Source organism: Hemitrygon akajei, chromosome 8, assembly GCF_048418815.1.
Source record: "Hemitrygon akajei chromosome 8, sHemAka1.3, whole genome shotgun sequence".
Lineage (NCBI taxonomy): Eukaryota > Metazoa > Chordata > Chondrichthyes > Myliobatiformes > Dasyatidae > Hemitrygon > Hemitrygon akajei.
The window spans coordinates 136,756,327-136,774,251 of record NC_133131.1 but is presented as its reverse complement, the minus strand read 5'-3'; the positions used below and the strand labels follow the sequence as shown (position 1 = coordinate 136,774,251).

At 39.0% G+C, this 17,925-nt stretch overlaps 1 protein-coding gene across 1 annotated transcript; it reads right to left on the bottom strand.

The window, feature by feature from the left end:
- Positions 1-549: 549 nt before the first annotated feature.
- On the bottom strand, positions 550-17,660 carry LOC140731470 (patched domain-containing protein 3-like). Its single transcript, XM_073052953.1, has 6 exons — positions 17,535-17,660; positions 12,186-12,306; positions 10,446-11,233; positions 5,374-5,495; positions 5,124-5,269; positions 550-2,237 (listed from the first exon to the last, which is right to left on the bottom strand). Exons 3-6 carry the CDS (start codon positions 11,199-11,201, stop codon positions 574-576), a joined length of 2,688 nt encoding a protein of 895 aa, XP_072909054.1. The 5' UTR covers positions 11,202-11,233; positions 12,186-12,306; positions 17,535-17,660; the 3' UTR covers positions 550-573.
- Positions 17,661-17,925: the final 265 nt, after the last annotated feature.

Sequence of the window (17,925 nt, the reverse complement as noted above, 5' to 3'; positions counted from 1 at the left end):
CTGTGGACAGCCATATACTTTTCTTCCTGCATGGAAATGGATAATGTGAGGGGGCATAATTTTAAGACGATTGGAGAAAAGTATAGGGAGGATGTTAGAAGTAGGTGTTTTAGACAGAGAGGAGTAAGTGCATGGAATATGCTGCCGGAGATGGAGATGGAGGTGCTACATTAGGGACATTTAAGAGGCTCTTAGATAGGCACATGATGAATGATAATTGGAGGGCTATGGGGGAGGAAGAATTAGACTGGTCGGCACAACATCATGGTGTGAAGGGCCCGTACTGTGCTGTAGTGTTCTACGTTTTAACATTGCAAGTGAATGACCTTTCATTAGTGCTACTGTATGCAGGGTGGCATTTTTGCAACCTAGGTAAAGCAAGGATCATTACAACAGCTAATTCTTGATGTCTGTCTGCATTCAAGATGGTTGTTAGGCTCTTTATTTTCATTTCCAGTATATCAAATTGTGAAAGTTGTGATAATACATGATTTTGTAAAAAAAAAGAGCCTGTGTTTTCAATTAAGATCTTTCCTGAAAAATGTTGCTATACATCTAACTGAATGGACTCTGTTATGATATTTCTGTTAATTCTTTAACGGGGTCTACATTTACTTTACAATGATGAACATAATGATAGGTGTGGAGATTTCTGCTCTGACTTCTGCTTTCACTCTCTTTAACTTCTCTTGAGTTATCATTATTGCAGTTGCCACAAGTTTGATAAAAAGTCAGAAACACTGGCATAAATACAATGCCATGAACTGCACCAAAAAATATGACAAGAAACATAATCTTAAAAAATGTTCTGAATATGTAACTTGCTGCTAAGGCCAATATAACAACACCCAATACTGTTGAACAAGCCCCTTGGATTACTGGGTAGCCAAGAGTGTGTAGCACATCAATAGCTCGTCCATTGGCACTTCTTTTATCATTTGAAACAAAAGCATATGAAATATGAGCTGTAAAGTCGACTGAAAAACCGATGCAGATGACTAGGTCAATCATAGATATAGAATCTAAGTTTACACCCCAGAAAGCCATAAAGCCAGATACGCCCACCAAAACTGATACAATTGCAAATGTCACCCATAGTGAACAAATAGGATTCGGTATTAATAGCAAAGAAATAACCAACATGGCAATTGTTGCTATGATAATATTCTGAATTGTGTTAGTCACAATCACAAGAAATTGATCAAAGTAGATGAAAGTAGGATGGTACACAAGTAAAGGGATTCTGCATTCCTCTGCCAAATCTCTTAATTCAATCAGCATGATTTTCTGATCTAATGAGTTACTGACATTCACAATTTGAATGAAAAATCTTGATGCTCTAATGTTCATTTTATCTAGTGAGAACTCAATGTCCTGTTGAAAAGTAGGAACAAACTTAAATAATTCAGTTAAGTTTCCAATGAATGTACTTTTCTCTTTTATATCTATATACATTTTTTTAGAAAGGTCCATGTGTGCTCGAAGCCAGGACTCTGACAGTTCACGGTCTACATATGAGCTGTTTTCAAATCTCTCCATACAAGCTTCTATTTCATCTTGAACAGTGGAATTCCAATAATCTACAGATTCAGTGACAGTGACCATGACTCGTGGTCCATACTCTGAGAAAAAATCTCTTTGTGCATCGTAGAACGGAATCACGTATGAATCATCAAAGGCCAGATTTCTGAGATCAATTCCTTCCTTGATCTGCAAACAGCCATAAATACTGGCAGCTAAATATCCTAAATACAGGAAAACCACAGCTGCCTTGGTCCATCCATTGGTGAGGAATGGACCGTAATATTCCTTCAAGAAGTAGGAGACTGGATGCTCTGATTCGGTACCTGTTTTCAGATCATAAGCCCCACCTACACAACACATGGTGGTCAGTGTAGATCCTCCTGGTTTAGGATTCTTGTCAACCTTTCTGAATGTCAACCAGTGCCTGTTACTGGCTTCCCTTCTCCCATTCAGTGCAAGAACAGCTCCAAAAAATGTAATGTTATAAATAAAGCAGAACAGAACTGTTGTACCAGTGTAAACACAAAATGATTGCACAGATCGAAAAGGTGTCATGATGCCAATATAAAAGGCTAAAACATCAGTCAATGTGGTGATTGTGATGGAAACAGCTGCTTCAGCATACGTGTCTGCCAAACGTTCTTCAACTTTATCTTTAACTTTTGTCTTTTGCCAGCCTGAAAGCATAATGAACATGTCGTCTATTCCAATACCTACAGATAAGAAAGGTGCAATATGTGATAGGTTAATCAGTGTATTATTAGGTATTTAGTACTTTCTGTTCAGTTTCAACTGATTGGGCTAAATAGTATTTTTCAAAAGAAAGTACCAGAGTATAAAGCAATTCAATGCTACAAACTGAGAACAGGATATCCCATATTTGTTAATCAACAATAATTGTTTTATCTTTTTATATTATCTCTTGGTTCGTCATAAGTGCTCCATCCTAATTTCTGAGTAAATTATAACTAATAAGAATATGTTAAGACTAAGATTAATTGAAGGGAACTATTTTGAAAGTGGAACAGACCTAATTGATTTAAGTGGTTGGATTCTGCACATGAATTGCCATTAGCTTAAAATGAATCACATGATACAGAAGATGCCCCTGTGACCCAGGATGTTCATCATGAAGCCACCTAAACTAATACAATCTACTAGCACCTGGTACAAAGCCTTAAAACTTTGGCAATTCAAGATCTCATTTTAGAAGTTTTGTGCGTACCTGCCTCCACCATTTTTTCTGGTAGTGCATTTCAGATTCCAACCACCTTGTGAGTGAAAAAAACTGCCTCAGATCAAGGAGTTTGGCAACAATACGTCATCCTAGCATAAAAGAGCATAGTAATGATCTAGTCTCACTAGGTAAAAGACATCAGCTCACACTAGATGGTAATATATCCCTTTTCAAATTGTTTCAAAACTAGAATATACAGCAATTGTTCATGTACTTGTTCATGACAGCAGCTATATTTCATTAGGAGTTTGAGAAGATTTGGTATGTCACTTAATACACTTGAAGATTTCTAGAGATGTACCATCAGATGTTACTCATCTCCATCATGGGTGCTAGTAGGACTATCTAAGACATCTTCAAGGAGCAGTGCCTCAAATTGGCAACATCTGTCATTAAGGACACTCACCATCCAGGGCATGCCCCCTTCTCATTGTTACAGTCAGGAAGGAGGTACAGAAGCCTGAAGGCACACACGCAATGATCTAGGAACAGCTTCTTCCCCTCGGCCATCCGATTTCTGATTGGACATTGAACCCATGAGCAATGCCTCACTACTTTTTATTTCTGTTTTGCACTACTTATCTAAACTATTTAAAATACATATATATTCCTACTGTAATTAATTTGCTTATCCTTCTATATTTATAATTTATTGCTTTGTACTGCTGCTGCAAAGTTAACAAATTTCACAACATATGCCGATGTTATTAAAACTGATTCTGATTCTGACTTTTGCAAATAATCCAGGAGGGACAATCTCTCTTTTAGGGAGTGTTTAACAATCTTATCATATTCCCTTCTGACTTTCATTATTTATATTTCTGATTTTCTCAAAAGTAAAGTATTGAAAGGGAATTTTTCTAAACATTTTTCTTCACTGGCTCATGACTTTTCTGATTGTTACTCATTAAGGAATATAAGCCCCACCGACAATCCTTTGCTAATCCGTGTCTTTGCAAACCCGTTTATATTGGTTTGGATAATCCTGGATGCTGGCTGCCTGGGTTCACTGTATACAGTACCAGCCTGCCTGCAGTCTCCTGTTTTGCATATCTGAGCAACATCTACCTGTCTAAAGGCTTTTGGAACTGTTTTAAATGCCCCGAATGCGCAGTTGTGCTGCCTTATGGTGCCAGAGACACAAGTTCAATCCCGTCCTCATGGAGTTCATATGTTCTCCCTCAGGCTTTCACTGGGTGCTCCACTTTCCTCCCACATTGCAAATATGTATAGGTTGGTACATTTGTTGGCCTCTGTAAATTGCCCCCAGTAAGTAAGTGAGTGTTGGAATCTAGGAACTGTTGGGAAGAATTAAAAAAGGGGGAATTAATGCAGGCAACACACACAAAATGCTGGAGGAACTTAGCGGGTCAGGAAGCATCAATGGAAAAGAACAAACAGTCTCTTCATCACCTCAGTCCGAAACATCGACTGTTTCCTCTCTGCCTGGCCTGCTGAGTTCCTCCAGCATTTTGTGTGCGTTGCTCGGATTTCCAGCATCTGCAGATTTTCTCATGTTTATGATTAATGCAGGGCTATTGTAAATGAGTGGTAACTGATTGTCATGGCCAAAGCATCTGTTTTCACACTATATCTCTGAATGACTCAATGATAGAAAATGTTTCAGAACTGTTTAATTACATTTAAATAATTTAAATTAAAATATCAATAACAATTTGAAAAACAAGAAAATTATTAGCACTTTAATGTGCTAAGAAATAGTGAAAACATTAAAATATTGTTTTATTTTTGTAAAAGTTCAGTGTTAGAGAAATTAATAGAATGGAAAGGTAATGAAATTTTAAGACATGATGATCAACATCCTCGGGTTTTGTTGACACTCAGTGTGGAGGTTGCTGATGCAATAGTGATCATTTTCTAAAATTTTGTGGAATCTAGAATGGTTCCATAGATTAGAGGGTAACTAGATTCCAGAACAGTTCCCATAGATTAGTAAGTAACAGGATTAGTTGAAATATAGAGGAAAGGAGGGAGAAAGAATACCCTGATTAGCTTGACATAAGCAGTCAGGAAATTGTTGGACTCATTAAGAAAGCCACAATAAAGGAAGTACAGTACTTGGAAAAAATAACAAGATTTAATTGAGTGAAAGCAAACTTATGAAAGTTAAGTCATGTATCCTAATCCGTTCTGAGTAATTTGAAGTTGTAACTAGCAGGATAGAAGAGGGAGAGCCAGTTAATTTGGTGTATTTGGACTTACAAAAAACATTGAAAAGAATTGGCACTGAGTTGCCAATTCCCAATGTAGCGCCAATTTATATTTTTTTAATCCACCAAACATTGTGAGAACCAAGCAAGACACAGTTCTGTCCGGGAGAAATTGCTGAAGGGGTACTGACCTAGAATCAAGAAGGGTGCACTGGCAGTGTTGATGGCGAATGTTGTTCCGCAATAAAGCAGCAGTCCAAAGCCAGTTAATACAGCTAGTCCAGCGGATATAACTCCCATAACAGCAACCCAGAACTTATTCCTCACACTGTCAAGCCTGAAAATACATAACGTATATGGTGTAAAATAGCAAGCTTTTATATTTTGTGTGAAATATATATGAAATGAAAGTGTTCTGCATTTCATAGGATTTGACTTTACCTCATACAAGACAAGATGGAAAAGGATACTGAAAGTAAATATGTGACAGAAAACAGAGGAATAATTCTTCTGGAATTTTTTTCAAATTCTTCTTGCCTTGATACAGAGGTAAAATGCGATACCTGCAATTCGTGAAAATGCGAGTCATTAATACACAATCACCAAACAACAAAAGCTTCCGAATAGACCACTGCAATGTGAAGATTTAATATTTCACGTAAGACTCCACTTAATCTCAGAAAGAGGTGGATTTTTTTAAATTTACTTATTGAGATACAGCACAGAATAGGCCTTTCCCAACCTTCGAGTCACGCCACCCAACAATCCTAAATTTAATCCTAGCCTAATCAAGAGACAATTTACAATGGCCAATTAACTCAACAATCAGTACGTCTTTGGGTTGTGGAAAGAAACCAGAGCACTTGGAGGAAACTCACGCGATCACGGGAAGAACGTACAAACACCTTACAGGCAGCAGCAGGAATTGAACCCAGATCACTTGTACTGTAGAGCATTGCTACCGTGCTGCCCAATTAGTATATGTGACCTCACAGCTCTTGTAACCCAAGTTTATTCCTAACAACTGGTCATGCTTGTGTGATATTTGCATATTCTCCCTGTCATTGTAGGCCGTTCCACAGAGCAATACAATCATAGCATTCAATCCAAGTTCAAAGCTGACCTCCAGTACTGCCTGTGCTCCCCGTGAACATGCAGGCTAGTCACATTTGTTCCTATTTCCATCCACATCCCAAAGATGTCCTAGTTTATAGATTAAACGACAACTGCAAATTAACTCTGGGGCAGATCGATGGGCTTGTGAGAGAGAATGGGTTTCTGGGAATTAAGTGGAAATGGAATTGATGGGATTTCTCTAAAACCCAGCATTAGTTTGATGGGCCAAATGATCTCCTTCCATGTCAGAATCAGAATCAGGTCTAATATCACTGGCGTATCTTGTGAGATGTGTTAACTTTGCAGCACCAGTAAAATGCAATACATGATAATATAGGGAGAAAAAAGTAAATCAATTACAGTAAGTAAAAATATGTGTATTAAAGAGTTAAATTAAAAATAGTGCAAAAACAGAAATAATAAAAGTGAGGTAATGTTCATGGGTTGAATATCCATTTAGGAATCAGATGGCAGAGGATAAGATGCTGTTCCTGAATTGCTGAGTGTGTGTCTTTAGGCTTCTGAACCTCCTTCCTGACGGTACCAATGAGAAGAGGGCATGGTGATGGGGGTCCGTAATGAGGAATGTCGTCTTTCTGAGACACCGCTCTTGAAGATGTCTTGGATACTCCCAAGATGGAGCTAAATAATCTTACAACTTTCTGTAGCTTCTTTCGGTCCTGTGCAGTAGTGCCTCCCCCCATACCAGACCGTGATGCAGCCTGTCAGAATGGTCTCCATGGTACATCTGTAGAGGTTTTTGAGTGTCTTAGATAAGCCAAATCACCTCAAACTCCTAATGAAATATAGCCACTGCCTTGCCTTCTTTATAGCAGCATCAATATGTTGAGACCAGGTTAGATCCTCAGAGATATTGACACCCAGGAACTTGAAATTGCTGACTTGCTCCACTTCTGATTCTCTATGAGGATTGGTTCAAGTTCCATCATCCTACCCTTTCTGAAGTCCACGATCAATTCTTTGGTCTGACTGATGTTGAGTGCACGGTTGTTGCTGTGACACCACTCAACCAGCTGGTATATCTCGCTCCTGTACGCCCTCTCATCTCCATCTGAGATTCTGCCAACAATGGTTGTATTATCAGCAAATTTATGGATGGCATTTGAGCTATGCCTAGACACACAGTCGTGGCTATAGAGAGAGTGGAGCAGTAGGCTAAGCACGCACCCCTGATGTTGATCGTCAGAGAGGAGGAGATATTATCATCAATCCGCACAGGCTGTGCTTTTCCAGTTAGGAAGTCGAGGACCCAATTGCAGAGGGAGGTGCAGAGGCCCAGGTTCTGTAGCTTATCGATCAGGACTCTAGGAATGAATGTGTTAATCACTCAACTATTGTCAACGAACAGCATCCTGACATAGATGTTTGTATTGTCCAGGTGTTCTAATGCTGGTGTGAAGAGCCATTGAGATTACATCCGCCATTGACCTATTGTGGTGATAGGCAAATTGAAGTGGGTCCAGGTCCTTGCTGAGGCAGGAGTTGATTCTAGTCATGGCCAAACTCTCAAAGCACTTCATCACCATAAATGTGAGTGCTACTGGCTGATAGTCATTGAGACAGCTCACACTACTCTTCTTGGGCAATGGTATAATTGTTGCCTTTTTGAAGCAAGTGGGAACTTCTGTAGCAATGAGAGGTTGAAAATATCCTTGGGTACACCCGCCAGTTGGTTGGCACAATTTTCAGAGCCTTACCATGTACTCTGTTGGGACATGCCACCTTACCGGGGTTCACCCTCCTGAACGATAGCCTGGCATCGGCCTCCAAGACAGAGATCACAGAGTCACTGGGTGCAGCGGGGATCTTCACTGCTAGAGTTATATTCTCACTTTTAAAGCATCCATAGAAGGTGTTGAGTTCATCTGGTAGTGAAGCATCACTGCCATTCATGCTATTGAGTTTTGCTTTGTAGGAAGTAATGTCTTGCAAACCCTACCAGAGCTGACATGCGTCCAATATTGCCTCCAACCTCGCTAGGAATTGTTTCTTCCCTCTTGAAATAGCCCTCCACAATATTATACCTCATTCTCTTGTTCAGGCCTGGGCCACCAGACCTAAATGCCACAGATCTAGCCCTCAACAGATGATGAACCTCCTGGTTCAGCTTTTGGTTTGAGAACGTACAGCAAGTTTTGTAGGCACACACTCATCCACACAGGTTTTAATGAAGTCGGTAACAACTGCAGCATACTCATCCAGATTCGAAGATGAATCCCTGAATACAGTCCAGTCCACTGATTCAAAGCAGTCCTGTATGCTCCTGTGCTTCCCTTGTCCATATATCTTGGTCCTCACTACTGGTGCTGCAGTCTTCAGTCTCTGCCTATACTCAAGGAGTAGAAGTACAGCCGGATGATCCGACTTTCTGAGGTGAAGACATGGAATAGCACGGTAAGTATTCCTGATGATGGTGTAACAGTGGTCCAATGTGTTGTTACCTCTGGCGCGACAAGTGATTTGTTGATGGCAATTATTTAATGACTTTTTCAGGTTGGCCTCGTTAAAATCCACCAAAATGATGAGGAGGGTGTCAGGGTGTGCTGTTTCATGCATGTTGATCCCATTGCTCAGATCATCTAAAGCCTGATTGACATTGGCCTGAGGTGGAATGTATACGGCTACTAAAATGATCACAAAACTTTTGAAAAGCAGGCAAAACAGCACCTAATTCTGAAATATTCCAGGTCTGGTGAGCAAAATTGGGACATCACTAACATATTGGTACACCACAAGGAGTTGATCATGAGGCATGCACTCCACCTCTGCTTTTGAAGACTCAACAGGTTGTTAGTAGGATAAAATTTTAACTTTGATGTCTTATATATGTAATGAGTAGGAAACTATTTTACATATAATACACATAATATATATTTATTGCATGTAGGAATTTAAGTTAACAATGTATATTCTGCATACTTCCGGCATAAGAGTGATTTAATTTGTCAATGAGTAAGAGGAGCCCAATGAAGTAACAATCACAAATCATAGTTGAAATTCCAAAAATAATAGAAATCATAACATTAAAAGAAAATGGATTATACTTGCAATCAGGGGTCAGCAATAAGGAGTCATCAAAATCCCTTTAATAGAAGTGAACATTGTTCTATTGATTTTTACAATAAATTCTTAGAAATTGTGGGATCTTGTGAATGAGTAAATCACTGTATTTTTATAAGAACATGAACTGACATTTCTACGTAGAATTGGTGCAATCTTTCAATGAGTCTATTAATCAAGGCCTATATCCTATTCCTCAGATATTGAAATGTGGAGAATGACTGCACTTACAACTAGTGCTCATTCTCCCAGCTCTAATTCAATTCCCCTCTCTTGACACTTCTAGGTGATTAATTATCCAGTTATTATCTCTTTGGCACACATGGGAGTAATGAAAAAATGTGTTTCTAATGAGGAATGCATTCTAAAAGAGAATTTTAGTGACTGCTAATGATTCGGCATTTAATAAAAGAGACACAAAAGAAATTGTATACAAATGGAAATAGAAATTTCCTATACCGGGAGTGTCAAAGACAATGTCAAAAATTGCATACGATTTAATGTGGCACACCTGTTAACACCACCTTGCCAATAACTGGATACAGTATACTTTAAAAATATGACTACCATTGTTAACGCAAGCATTATTTAAGAATTATTTACACTGAAAACAATGCTGATACAATTAGACAAAGGCTATCTAGTGTCCAAAATTTTTTTAATTCCTGAATGCAATACAAGTTCAATTTCTTTTTTTGAATATTATTTATTTATTGAATTTTAGAAATTACAAGAATAAATGTAATAATAAAATAGTAAGAAAAGTGATATTAACCCTCCCCCCTCCCCTTAACCCTCCCCCCTTAACCCTTATCTAAAGAAAAAGAAAAAAAAAGAAAGAAAAGAGAAGAAAGATTGCCTGGATATCGGAGGATCCCCACATGTTCCATGGAGTTCAAAATAATTTTGATATTTATTTTCACTTTCCCCAATTACTATAATTTTATCTTCAAAGGACCTATGTATCTAATCCTATCTTTCGTAAGTATGGTGACCAAATTTTCAAAAATATCTCATATTCATTTCTTAAATTATACGTAATTTTTTCAAATGGAATACAACTATGTATTTCATTATTCCAATGATACAAGTTCAATTTCAAGCCAGAGATGCAGTGACATAATTATCAAAACCCTACTTATTACTTTCAGGAAAAAAATCTTGCTCTATTTCACTGATAGTCAGCAAATGTTTTTAAAAGGTGACAAGGAACAAAACCAAACTATTCCCAATTTTAGCAGAAGTTCAAAAACCTACTTATGGTAGGCTGAGATATATTCTCCTGAAATGATTTAATGCAGATTTAATATCCTTACCTCAATATGTGTAAAACGTGTATGTGCCATTGGGAATTCATGAAGAAACATCTGGATCCAAAGTAAACTGAGTTTCTTGTCTGTTTCATCATCTTCTCTTAAAGGATAATGCAACCGGATAGCTTTAGCTTTTTTCAAGGAAGTCCCAGTTTCATCTAACTCAATCCCACCCACTTCAGTGCCTATAAATGTTTGTTTTGTTTTAGGGTAGTAAATCTTCTTGCTCTCCACCACACCAGGATCATAATTCAAAATATCCAAAAGTGCACTTGAGACACAAGTTTCTCCTACTTTTGCACAAAGATTAGAATAATTATAGGTCCTGCCATTGTTAGAAAAGTTAAATTCTTTGACCTTTTTATCAAGTGATAGAATCTCTTTCAATGCTGCTTTTGTAATGACGTTACCAACTTTTGAAACTGCAATAAAAGAAGCAAATGTCCCTTCTGCATAAAGTCTTTGCCTAGAGAAGGATTGAGAATCATTTGTTGGAAAATGTTCTTTAACGAACTGTCTCTCAGCTTTTGCAGACCCTTTAATAGGAGTGAACTGATCCTCAATGTTATTGTTTTCATTTTGACTGAAGAAACAAAACCCTGTTCCTACTCCTCCAGAAACAAACAGAGGTATAAGCAAGAACAGCCAGGGGTTTTGACCAACACAATATCCTAGTTTCCTAAATGCTACACAAAGAGGTTTTTCAATGCAATCGGTCCGACATTGAGCCATCACTAATGTCAGAATTGAAGATTTCATCCAAAACCTTTCAGAACACTAAGATGAATTTTCTGTAAGACAAAGATAGGAATAAATTAAACAAAACTTTAAATTTGGGGCAGAAAACAGAATGCATAAAACCTATCAACTAACATATTCAAATGATTCAAAATTCAAAGGATTCAAAGTACATTTATTATTAAAGTATATATAAATCCTTGAGATTCATCTACTTACAGGCAGCCACAAAGCAAGAAACACAAAGGAACATAATTTAAAAGAAAACCACACCCAATTAACAGAGAGAGAGGAAAGAAACACAAATCATGCAGATAATAAAAGCAAGTAACAGCAGTCGGAGCCAAATTGAGTCCATATTCAAAACAAACTTTTCATTGGTACGTGTGACATTAATAAACCAATTCCAATTCCAAATTCAAATGACTAAAATGGGTGATTTAAGCTCACAACACAAAATAAGAATTTCTTACAACAAATTGCATTTATGTGGTGCATTTAATAAAATACACAAGGCAGTTCATAGGATATATCCAATCAAAACTTGACACAAATCCATATAAAAGTTGAGGCCAAAGCACAGTCAAGAAAATAGATTATATCTTAAAGGAAAGCAGAACATCATAACACAAGATATAACAAGATTTCTTCAAATTGCTTAACCATTATGATTTATGGTTAAATGTCTACATTAGCTCCACTTTCCCACTGTAGCCTTATTTGCTTTAATGTCAAGATAACATCTCAGTTTTGAATATACTCACCTGAACAAAGATTCTGTGAATCAGTTTTGAATATACCCAACTGAACCATTGTAGCCTTTTAAAATCAAGGTTTATAAAGAATCACAACTCTACACGTGCAGAATTTTCTCCTCACCTTAGTCTTAAATAGATAACATCTATGCCTGGTATTATGACCCCAAGTTCCAGGCACACTTGCCAATAGAACAGCCACATTGCAACTAGCCCACTAAGACTGTTAAAATGGTTATACTACACTTACCTTATGACTTCATAGCTCTAGTCCACATAATTTTGCTGCAGATTACAATATCCACTGCCTAAAAATCAATACACTGTTACCAGAATACATTGGAACAGCAGGTCAGCAGGTCAGGAAGTACCTATAGAAACAGAAGCAGAGTTAAAATTGGCATTCAAAAACCCTTTACTGCAACTAGGAAGAGAGGCAAGTTAGTTATAAGTTGCTCAGAGGGCAGAGGGAAAGTTGCAGGAAGTGGTTGAGAGGACAAGGAACGTCCATGGAAGATAGAGACCTGGTCAAATGACTCAATGGAGGCAGATTGATGGCAATTGCACATTTTTGCATGTGATTTGTGCTACGAGACATGCATGGGAGCACAAGCAGTAATAATAGAGAAAGTGAAACTGACCCTATATCACGAGCAAAAAAATGTATATTAGCAAGTTCTGATACAAATAGAGAAAGCAAGTTAACTGAAGTTGGAGAACTCAAGATTGAGAGCAAAGGAACCGTAGTTGACAAGAGATATGGAACATCTAGTCAAGAGAAAGAAAGAAACATACTTAATGTTTTGGAATCAAGGATCACTCAAGGCTCTAGAGAGCTACAAGGTAGCCAGAGAGGAGCAATGAATGGAATTAGAGCTGGAAGGGGACATAAGAAGGCCTTGGCAAGTAGGATGAAGGAAGACTCCGAGGTGTTCTGCATGCATGTGAAGAACAGGGGAATGACTAATGTGAGGATAGGATCGATAGGCATAGAAGAGGAAACATGCTCCTGGGGTTGAACAACATAGAGGAGGTCCCTAATGAATACTTTGCTTCAGTATTCATCAGTGAGAGGGAACAATGAATGTGAGGACAGCATAAAACAGGCTGATATGCTGGAAGATGTCGATGTTAAGAAAGAGAATGTACTGGAACTATAGAAAAACACTAGGATAGTTAAGTACCCCCAGGCCAAGTTGAAATATATCCCAGGGTACTATGGGAAATGAAGGAAGGGATTGCTGCACACTTGGCGATGATCTTTGTGTTCTCGCTGGCCACAGAATTAGTACCAGAAGATTGAAGGGTGGTAAATGTTATTCTGTTGTTTAAGGTAACAGGGATAATCCTGGGAATTATGGGCTAGTGAGCCAGTGATGAGCAAACTATTGGAGAGGATTCTTAGAGACAGGATTTACAAGCATCATCTGACTGGGGATAGTCAGCATGGCATTTTGAGGGGCAGGCATGCCTCATGAACCTAAATGAATTCTTTGGGGAAATGACAAAACAATTTGATGAAGGTAGAGCAGTTGATGTAGTGTATATGCATTTTAGTAAGGCATTTGACAAGGTTTGCCATGATAGAATCATTCAGAAAGTCAGGAGGCATAGCATCCAATGAAACTTGGCTGCATAGATTTAGAATTGACTTGCCCACAGAAGGCAGAGGGAGGTAGTGGACAGAGTGTGTTTCATTTATTTATTTTATTTACTTAGAGGTACAGCTCTATAACAGATCTTTTTGTTCCAACATACCCATGTGACTAATTAATCTAGTTGCTCTATTTCTTACTCTTAACAGAAACAAAATTTTATGCAATGCTTTGAATATGATTTTTCCCAAGTCCTATGTAATTGCAGTAGACCTCCTTGCTCTCAAATTGTTTTCAAATCCCTTGTTGTACCCAAATATTAATTTTCTAGCACTTGGACTAAAATAAAGATTTTGTCAACTCAAAGCTTCTCTCGATGTAGTTATGTAATGTTAATTATACACCTGAGGTATCTGACATTTGCAATCTCATTTATTTCAATGGAGATTCTGGTACTGCTGATTTGGAGGGGAAGCATTGGAAAGTCAATTTTTATATGACAACAGACCACGTTGGAAACAATCAGAAAGTTAGGCAGCATCTTTTACATTAATAGGACAAATAAGGTTTACATTAATTTGCAGGACTAAGTAATTTTCAGGAGCAGAGAGAGATAAGAAGAACAAAGGAACTATCTCTTACAGGGTAAGTTTAAATGGGTTGATGGATACATTGTGGTCCTTTCTTTGTTTTGGTATTGATAGCGAAGCTGGGAGAAATGCCCAGTAGGTCAGACTATATGAAGGGAAGAAGAAAAATCTGAACCAGAATAGTGACAGGTTAAATGGCCATTTTCAGATGCAGATTTACTCATCACATTTACCTCGAAACATACAGTGAAATGTGTCATTGGTGTTAACTACCAACACTCCTAAGGATGTGCTGGAGGCAACCAAAGAGAACAATCCATTCAAAATGCTGAAAGAAGGGGAGGGAAATTTGTGCCTGGTGTTAGAGCTGGTGGAGACTGCAAGGGATGATCCATGGAATACAGTGGCTGAGGGGGAGGTAGGAAGCACTGAGGGATTTCTGTTCTTACACTGTCCGAGAGGAGAAGGAGTGAATACAGAGGTGTGGAACATAGATGAGATGTAGTCAGAAGCACTCCAGTGTGGTAGAGGGGATGCAATATTTCAAGAAGGACATGGAAGCTGTTCATAAATTCTGATCCAAAGGAAGACCTGAATGACAATGCAATCATATAAGGTACTGCCATAAGTTTAAATACAGCGAGAGGAAAGGCTGAGAGAGTTTAAACAGAGTTGGAGCAGAGATCTTGAGCATTTAATCAGCAGAAACAGAAACCAATAATGTTTAAACACTGAAACCCTGGAAATACAAATGCAGCCAGAGGAAAGAAGCCTGAAGATTTAAGGACAGCAGGAACAGAGTGGAAAGTGATTGGTTATGTCTGTGGACTAGATCTAAGTTAACATTTAACATGATCATTTTTAACAACTTAACTTAAACAAGCATATTATTAAATTAACACTAAGTTCAATGAGTAACTGAAGTAATGGGCAGACAGGTGAGGTGTTGTAGGAGTTCGTCCAGGGTAACTACACATGTGGTAAATTTATGCAGCTTAAAGAACTGTCAGATAACAAGGGTGGAAAAATGTGTTCCATGAAGACCCACATCCCTTAGACACTTAGATGATCGGGGGGGGGGGGGGTGGGGAGGGTGTATCTGTCGATAATGCAGTTATAGGAATACAAAAGAAGGAATCTGGTTCCTTGCACATCTAATGGACTTGACCTTCAATCAATACCAGTGAAATGGAAGAGCTTGTTACAAACCTTGTGCCTATTTAGGTACAGCAATATGATGCCATAGTACAGTAACAGCCATTCGGCCATTCTACACAGCTATTCAATCATGGTTGATTGTTTTTCTCAACCCCATTTTCTTGTCTTCTCCTTGTAAACCTTACTCTCCCTTACCAATCAAAACCTATATTCTCTGCTTTAGTACACCCAATAATTTGACCTCCACTTTTCTCTGTGACTAGTAGTACCACTCCTCCTCCTTTAATCCCTCATGCTCTATCACATCCAGAACATTGAGCTGTTGGGTGTTGGAGAGCATTGGATGCTGTCCTTAAGCCATGTTTCTGCAAGAACAAGCACACAGCAGTTCCTCATCTTTTGCAGCTGTAGATGAAGGCATTCCAGCTTCTCTTCCAGGAGCAAACACTGGAGAGCACCACTGACAGGAGGGGCCAGCCCCTAAACCAGCATGGAGTCCACGTGCCAGCTGTGACTCTGTCCCCTCCACACCACCTCCAGTGCCTCCTCCCCTGGGTAGCTGACACAGGCAACAGCACTGCATGAAGGCCACAACAACCAAGGCCACACAGTTCCCCCAGCATTGGTTTCACCAATGAACCAATAAATTAGACGTGCAGTATTTTATATTAGCAATGTCCAACAGAGTCTTGCGATCAGAAGAAATATGTTTAAGGTGAACATTCATTGGGGCGCGCTCCGCTTCCAGCCCTTCTTCCCTGGGTGGCTGTAGCAGGCGGTGACATGGTACACAATAAGTTTATGGTGCGTAGCTCCTCAGCTATCCAGCAAATGGCTAGTGAGGTAGACTTGAAGTACTTGGTGTTCTTAGTGTCTTGCAATCATAAGGACATAAAGGATGAACAGTTACAACATTGATTGGACCCTGAGAGGACACTGCAGCCAACCGCACTGCCATTTTATGAGATTATTTCTCCCAGCTCTATCAGCTGTCATTTATATGGAGACCAAGAAGAAGAGGTGCATAGTTCCCTGAAAGTGGCAACACAGGGTGATGAACAAGACATGTGGCATGCTTTCCTTCGACAACTGGGTCAATGAGCCCAGCTGATAGAATGTCATGTTACAGCTTTACAAAGGATATGGGCGGGTAAGTGGAGCTGAGTCCATGGGCAGATTTGCCACGATCTGATTGAATGATGGAACAGATTCAACAGGACAGAGGGCCGAGCCCTGCTTCTATTTCTTATGTTCTTATGGTGAGATCACATCTGGAGCATTACGTGCAGTTCCAGTCGCCGTGCTACAGAAGGCATGTAATTAAGCTACAGAGGATGCAGAAAAGTTCCAGAAAGATTTTCATTCTGATTGGATGGCTTGGTCAAAGAGAGACTGGATAGGCTGCAAATGTTTTCCCTGGAGTGAAGGAGGCTAAGTGCTAACTTCACACAGATTTAGAAAATCAACAGGGGCATAAAATTGGAAGATGATCATAGTCTTTTTCCCAGGGTAGAGGAGACTAAAACTAGAAGACATGGGTGACCTGGAAGTCATTAAGCTGAGAGGAGAATGATTTGAAAGAGGCCTAAAGGGCAACTTCTTCACACGCAGGTTATTGGATATATGGAACAAGGTGCGCAAGGAGGCTGCAGAGGTGGGTACAATTACAGCGCTTGAAAGGCATTCAAACAGATACATGGATAGGAAGAGTTTAGTGCAATTTGGACCAGATTCAGGGAATTGGGACCAGGCCAGCTAGGCATTTCGGTTGACATGGACAGATTGGGTCAAATGACCTGTTGCACATCTCGATAATTCTAGAACGATGTAAAAGCAGTATTTCGTTTCCAGCAGGAGAACCTCATGAACTTGATACCTTTCCCCCAGTAAAGAGCTGCCAGGAACTTAATTTGGTGAACCTGTGACTAACTTCCTCGTGATCTCTTACTGGGTTGTGGTTTCCTTTACTTAGTGCTTGTCATCTCAAAACAATGCCGCAGACGAGATAAAAAGCAAAATGGACTCAGTTAATTTGCAGATCATTCACACTTTCAAAAGGCCATAACATTCAAAAAATAATGACAAAAAGGCAAAATGTAAACACAAACTTGATGGAAAAAAAATTTAATTGATGTGACTACAATCTAGAAGAGGTATTCTAATATCTTGCAGATATGTACAGATTAACAGTATGGACTCAACATTACAGCAAACTTGCAGATCATAAAAACATAAAACATATTTTTAAAATCCTACCTGATAGAGGCAGACACATCCATTATATGATGAAGAGTAATTTGTAATAAGCTATCTGTGCTGTGAGACAAAAAGATCTTTCATTCTCAAGAGACACGAGCTGCTTCTGGTTTCACCAAGGTCAGCTGCAGCATCAGTGTCGTGTGACCGACCATGGGAGGAAGCAAACTCCAGGAGAGGGCGTAACTCAGAGGAACGGTGTGGCCTATGAACTTAATTTTTTATCTGTTGTATGCAATATGTATGAAAGTCCAACAGAGTCAGAAGGTCATAGAATGCTACACTGCACAAATGGACCCTTCAGCCCATCTAGTCCATGGCGACCTATTCATCTGTCTATTTCCATCATCCTGCACCCAGACTATAGCCCTCCATGCCACTCCCTTCTACG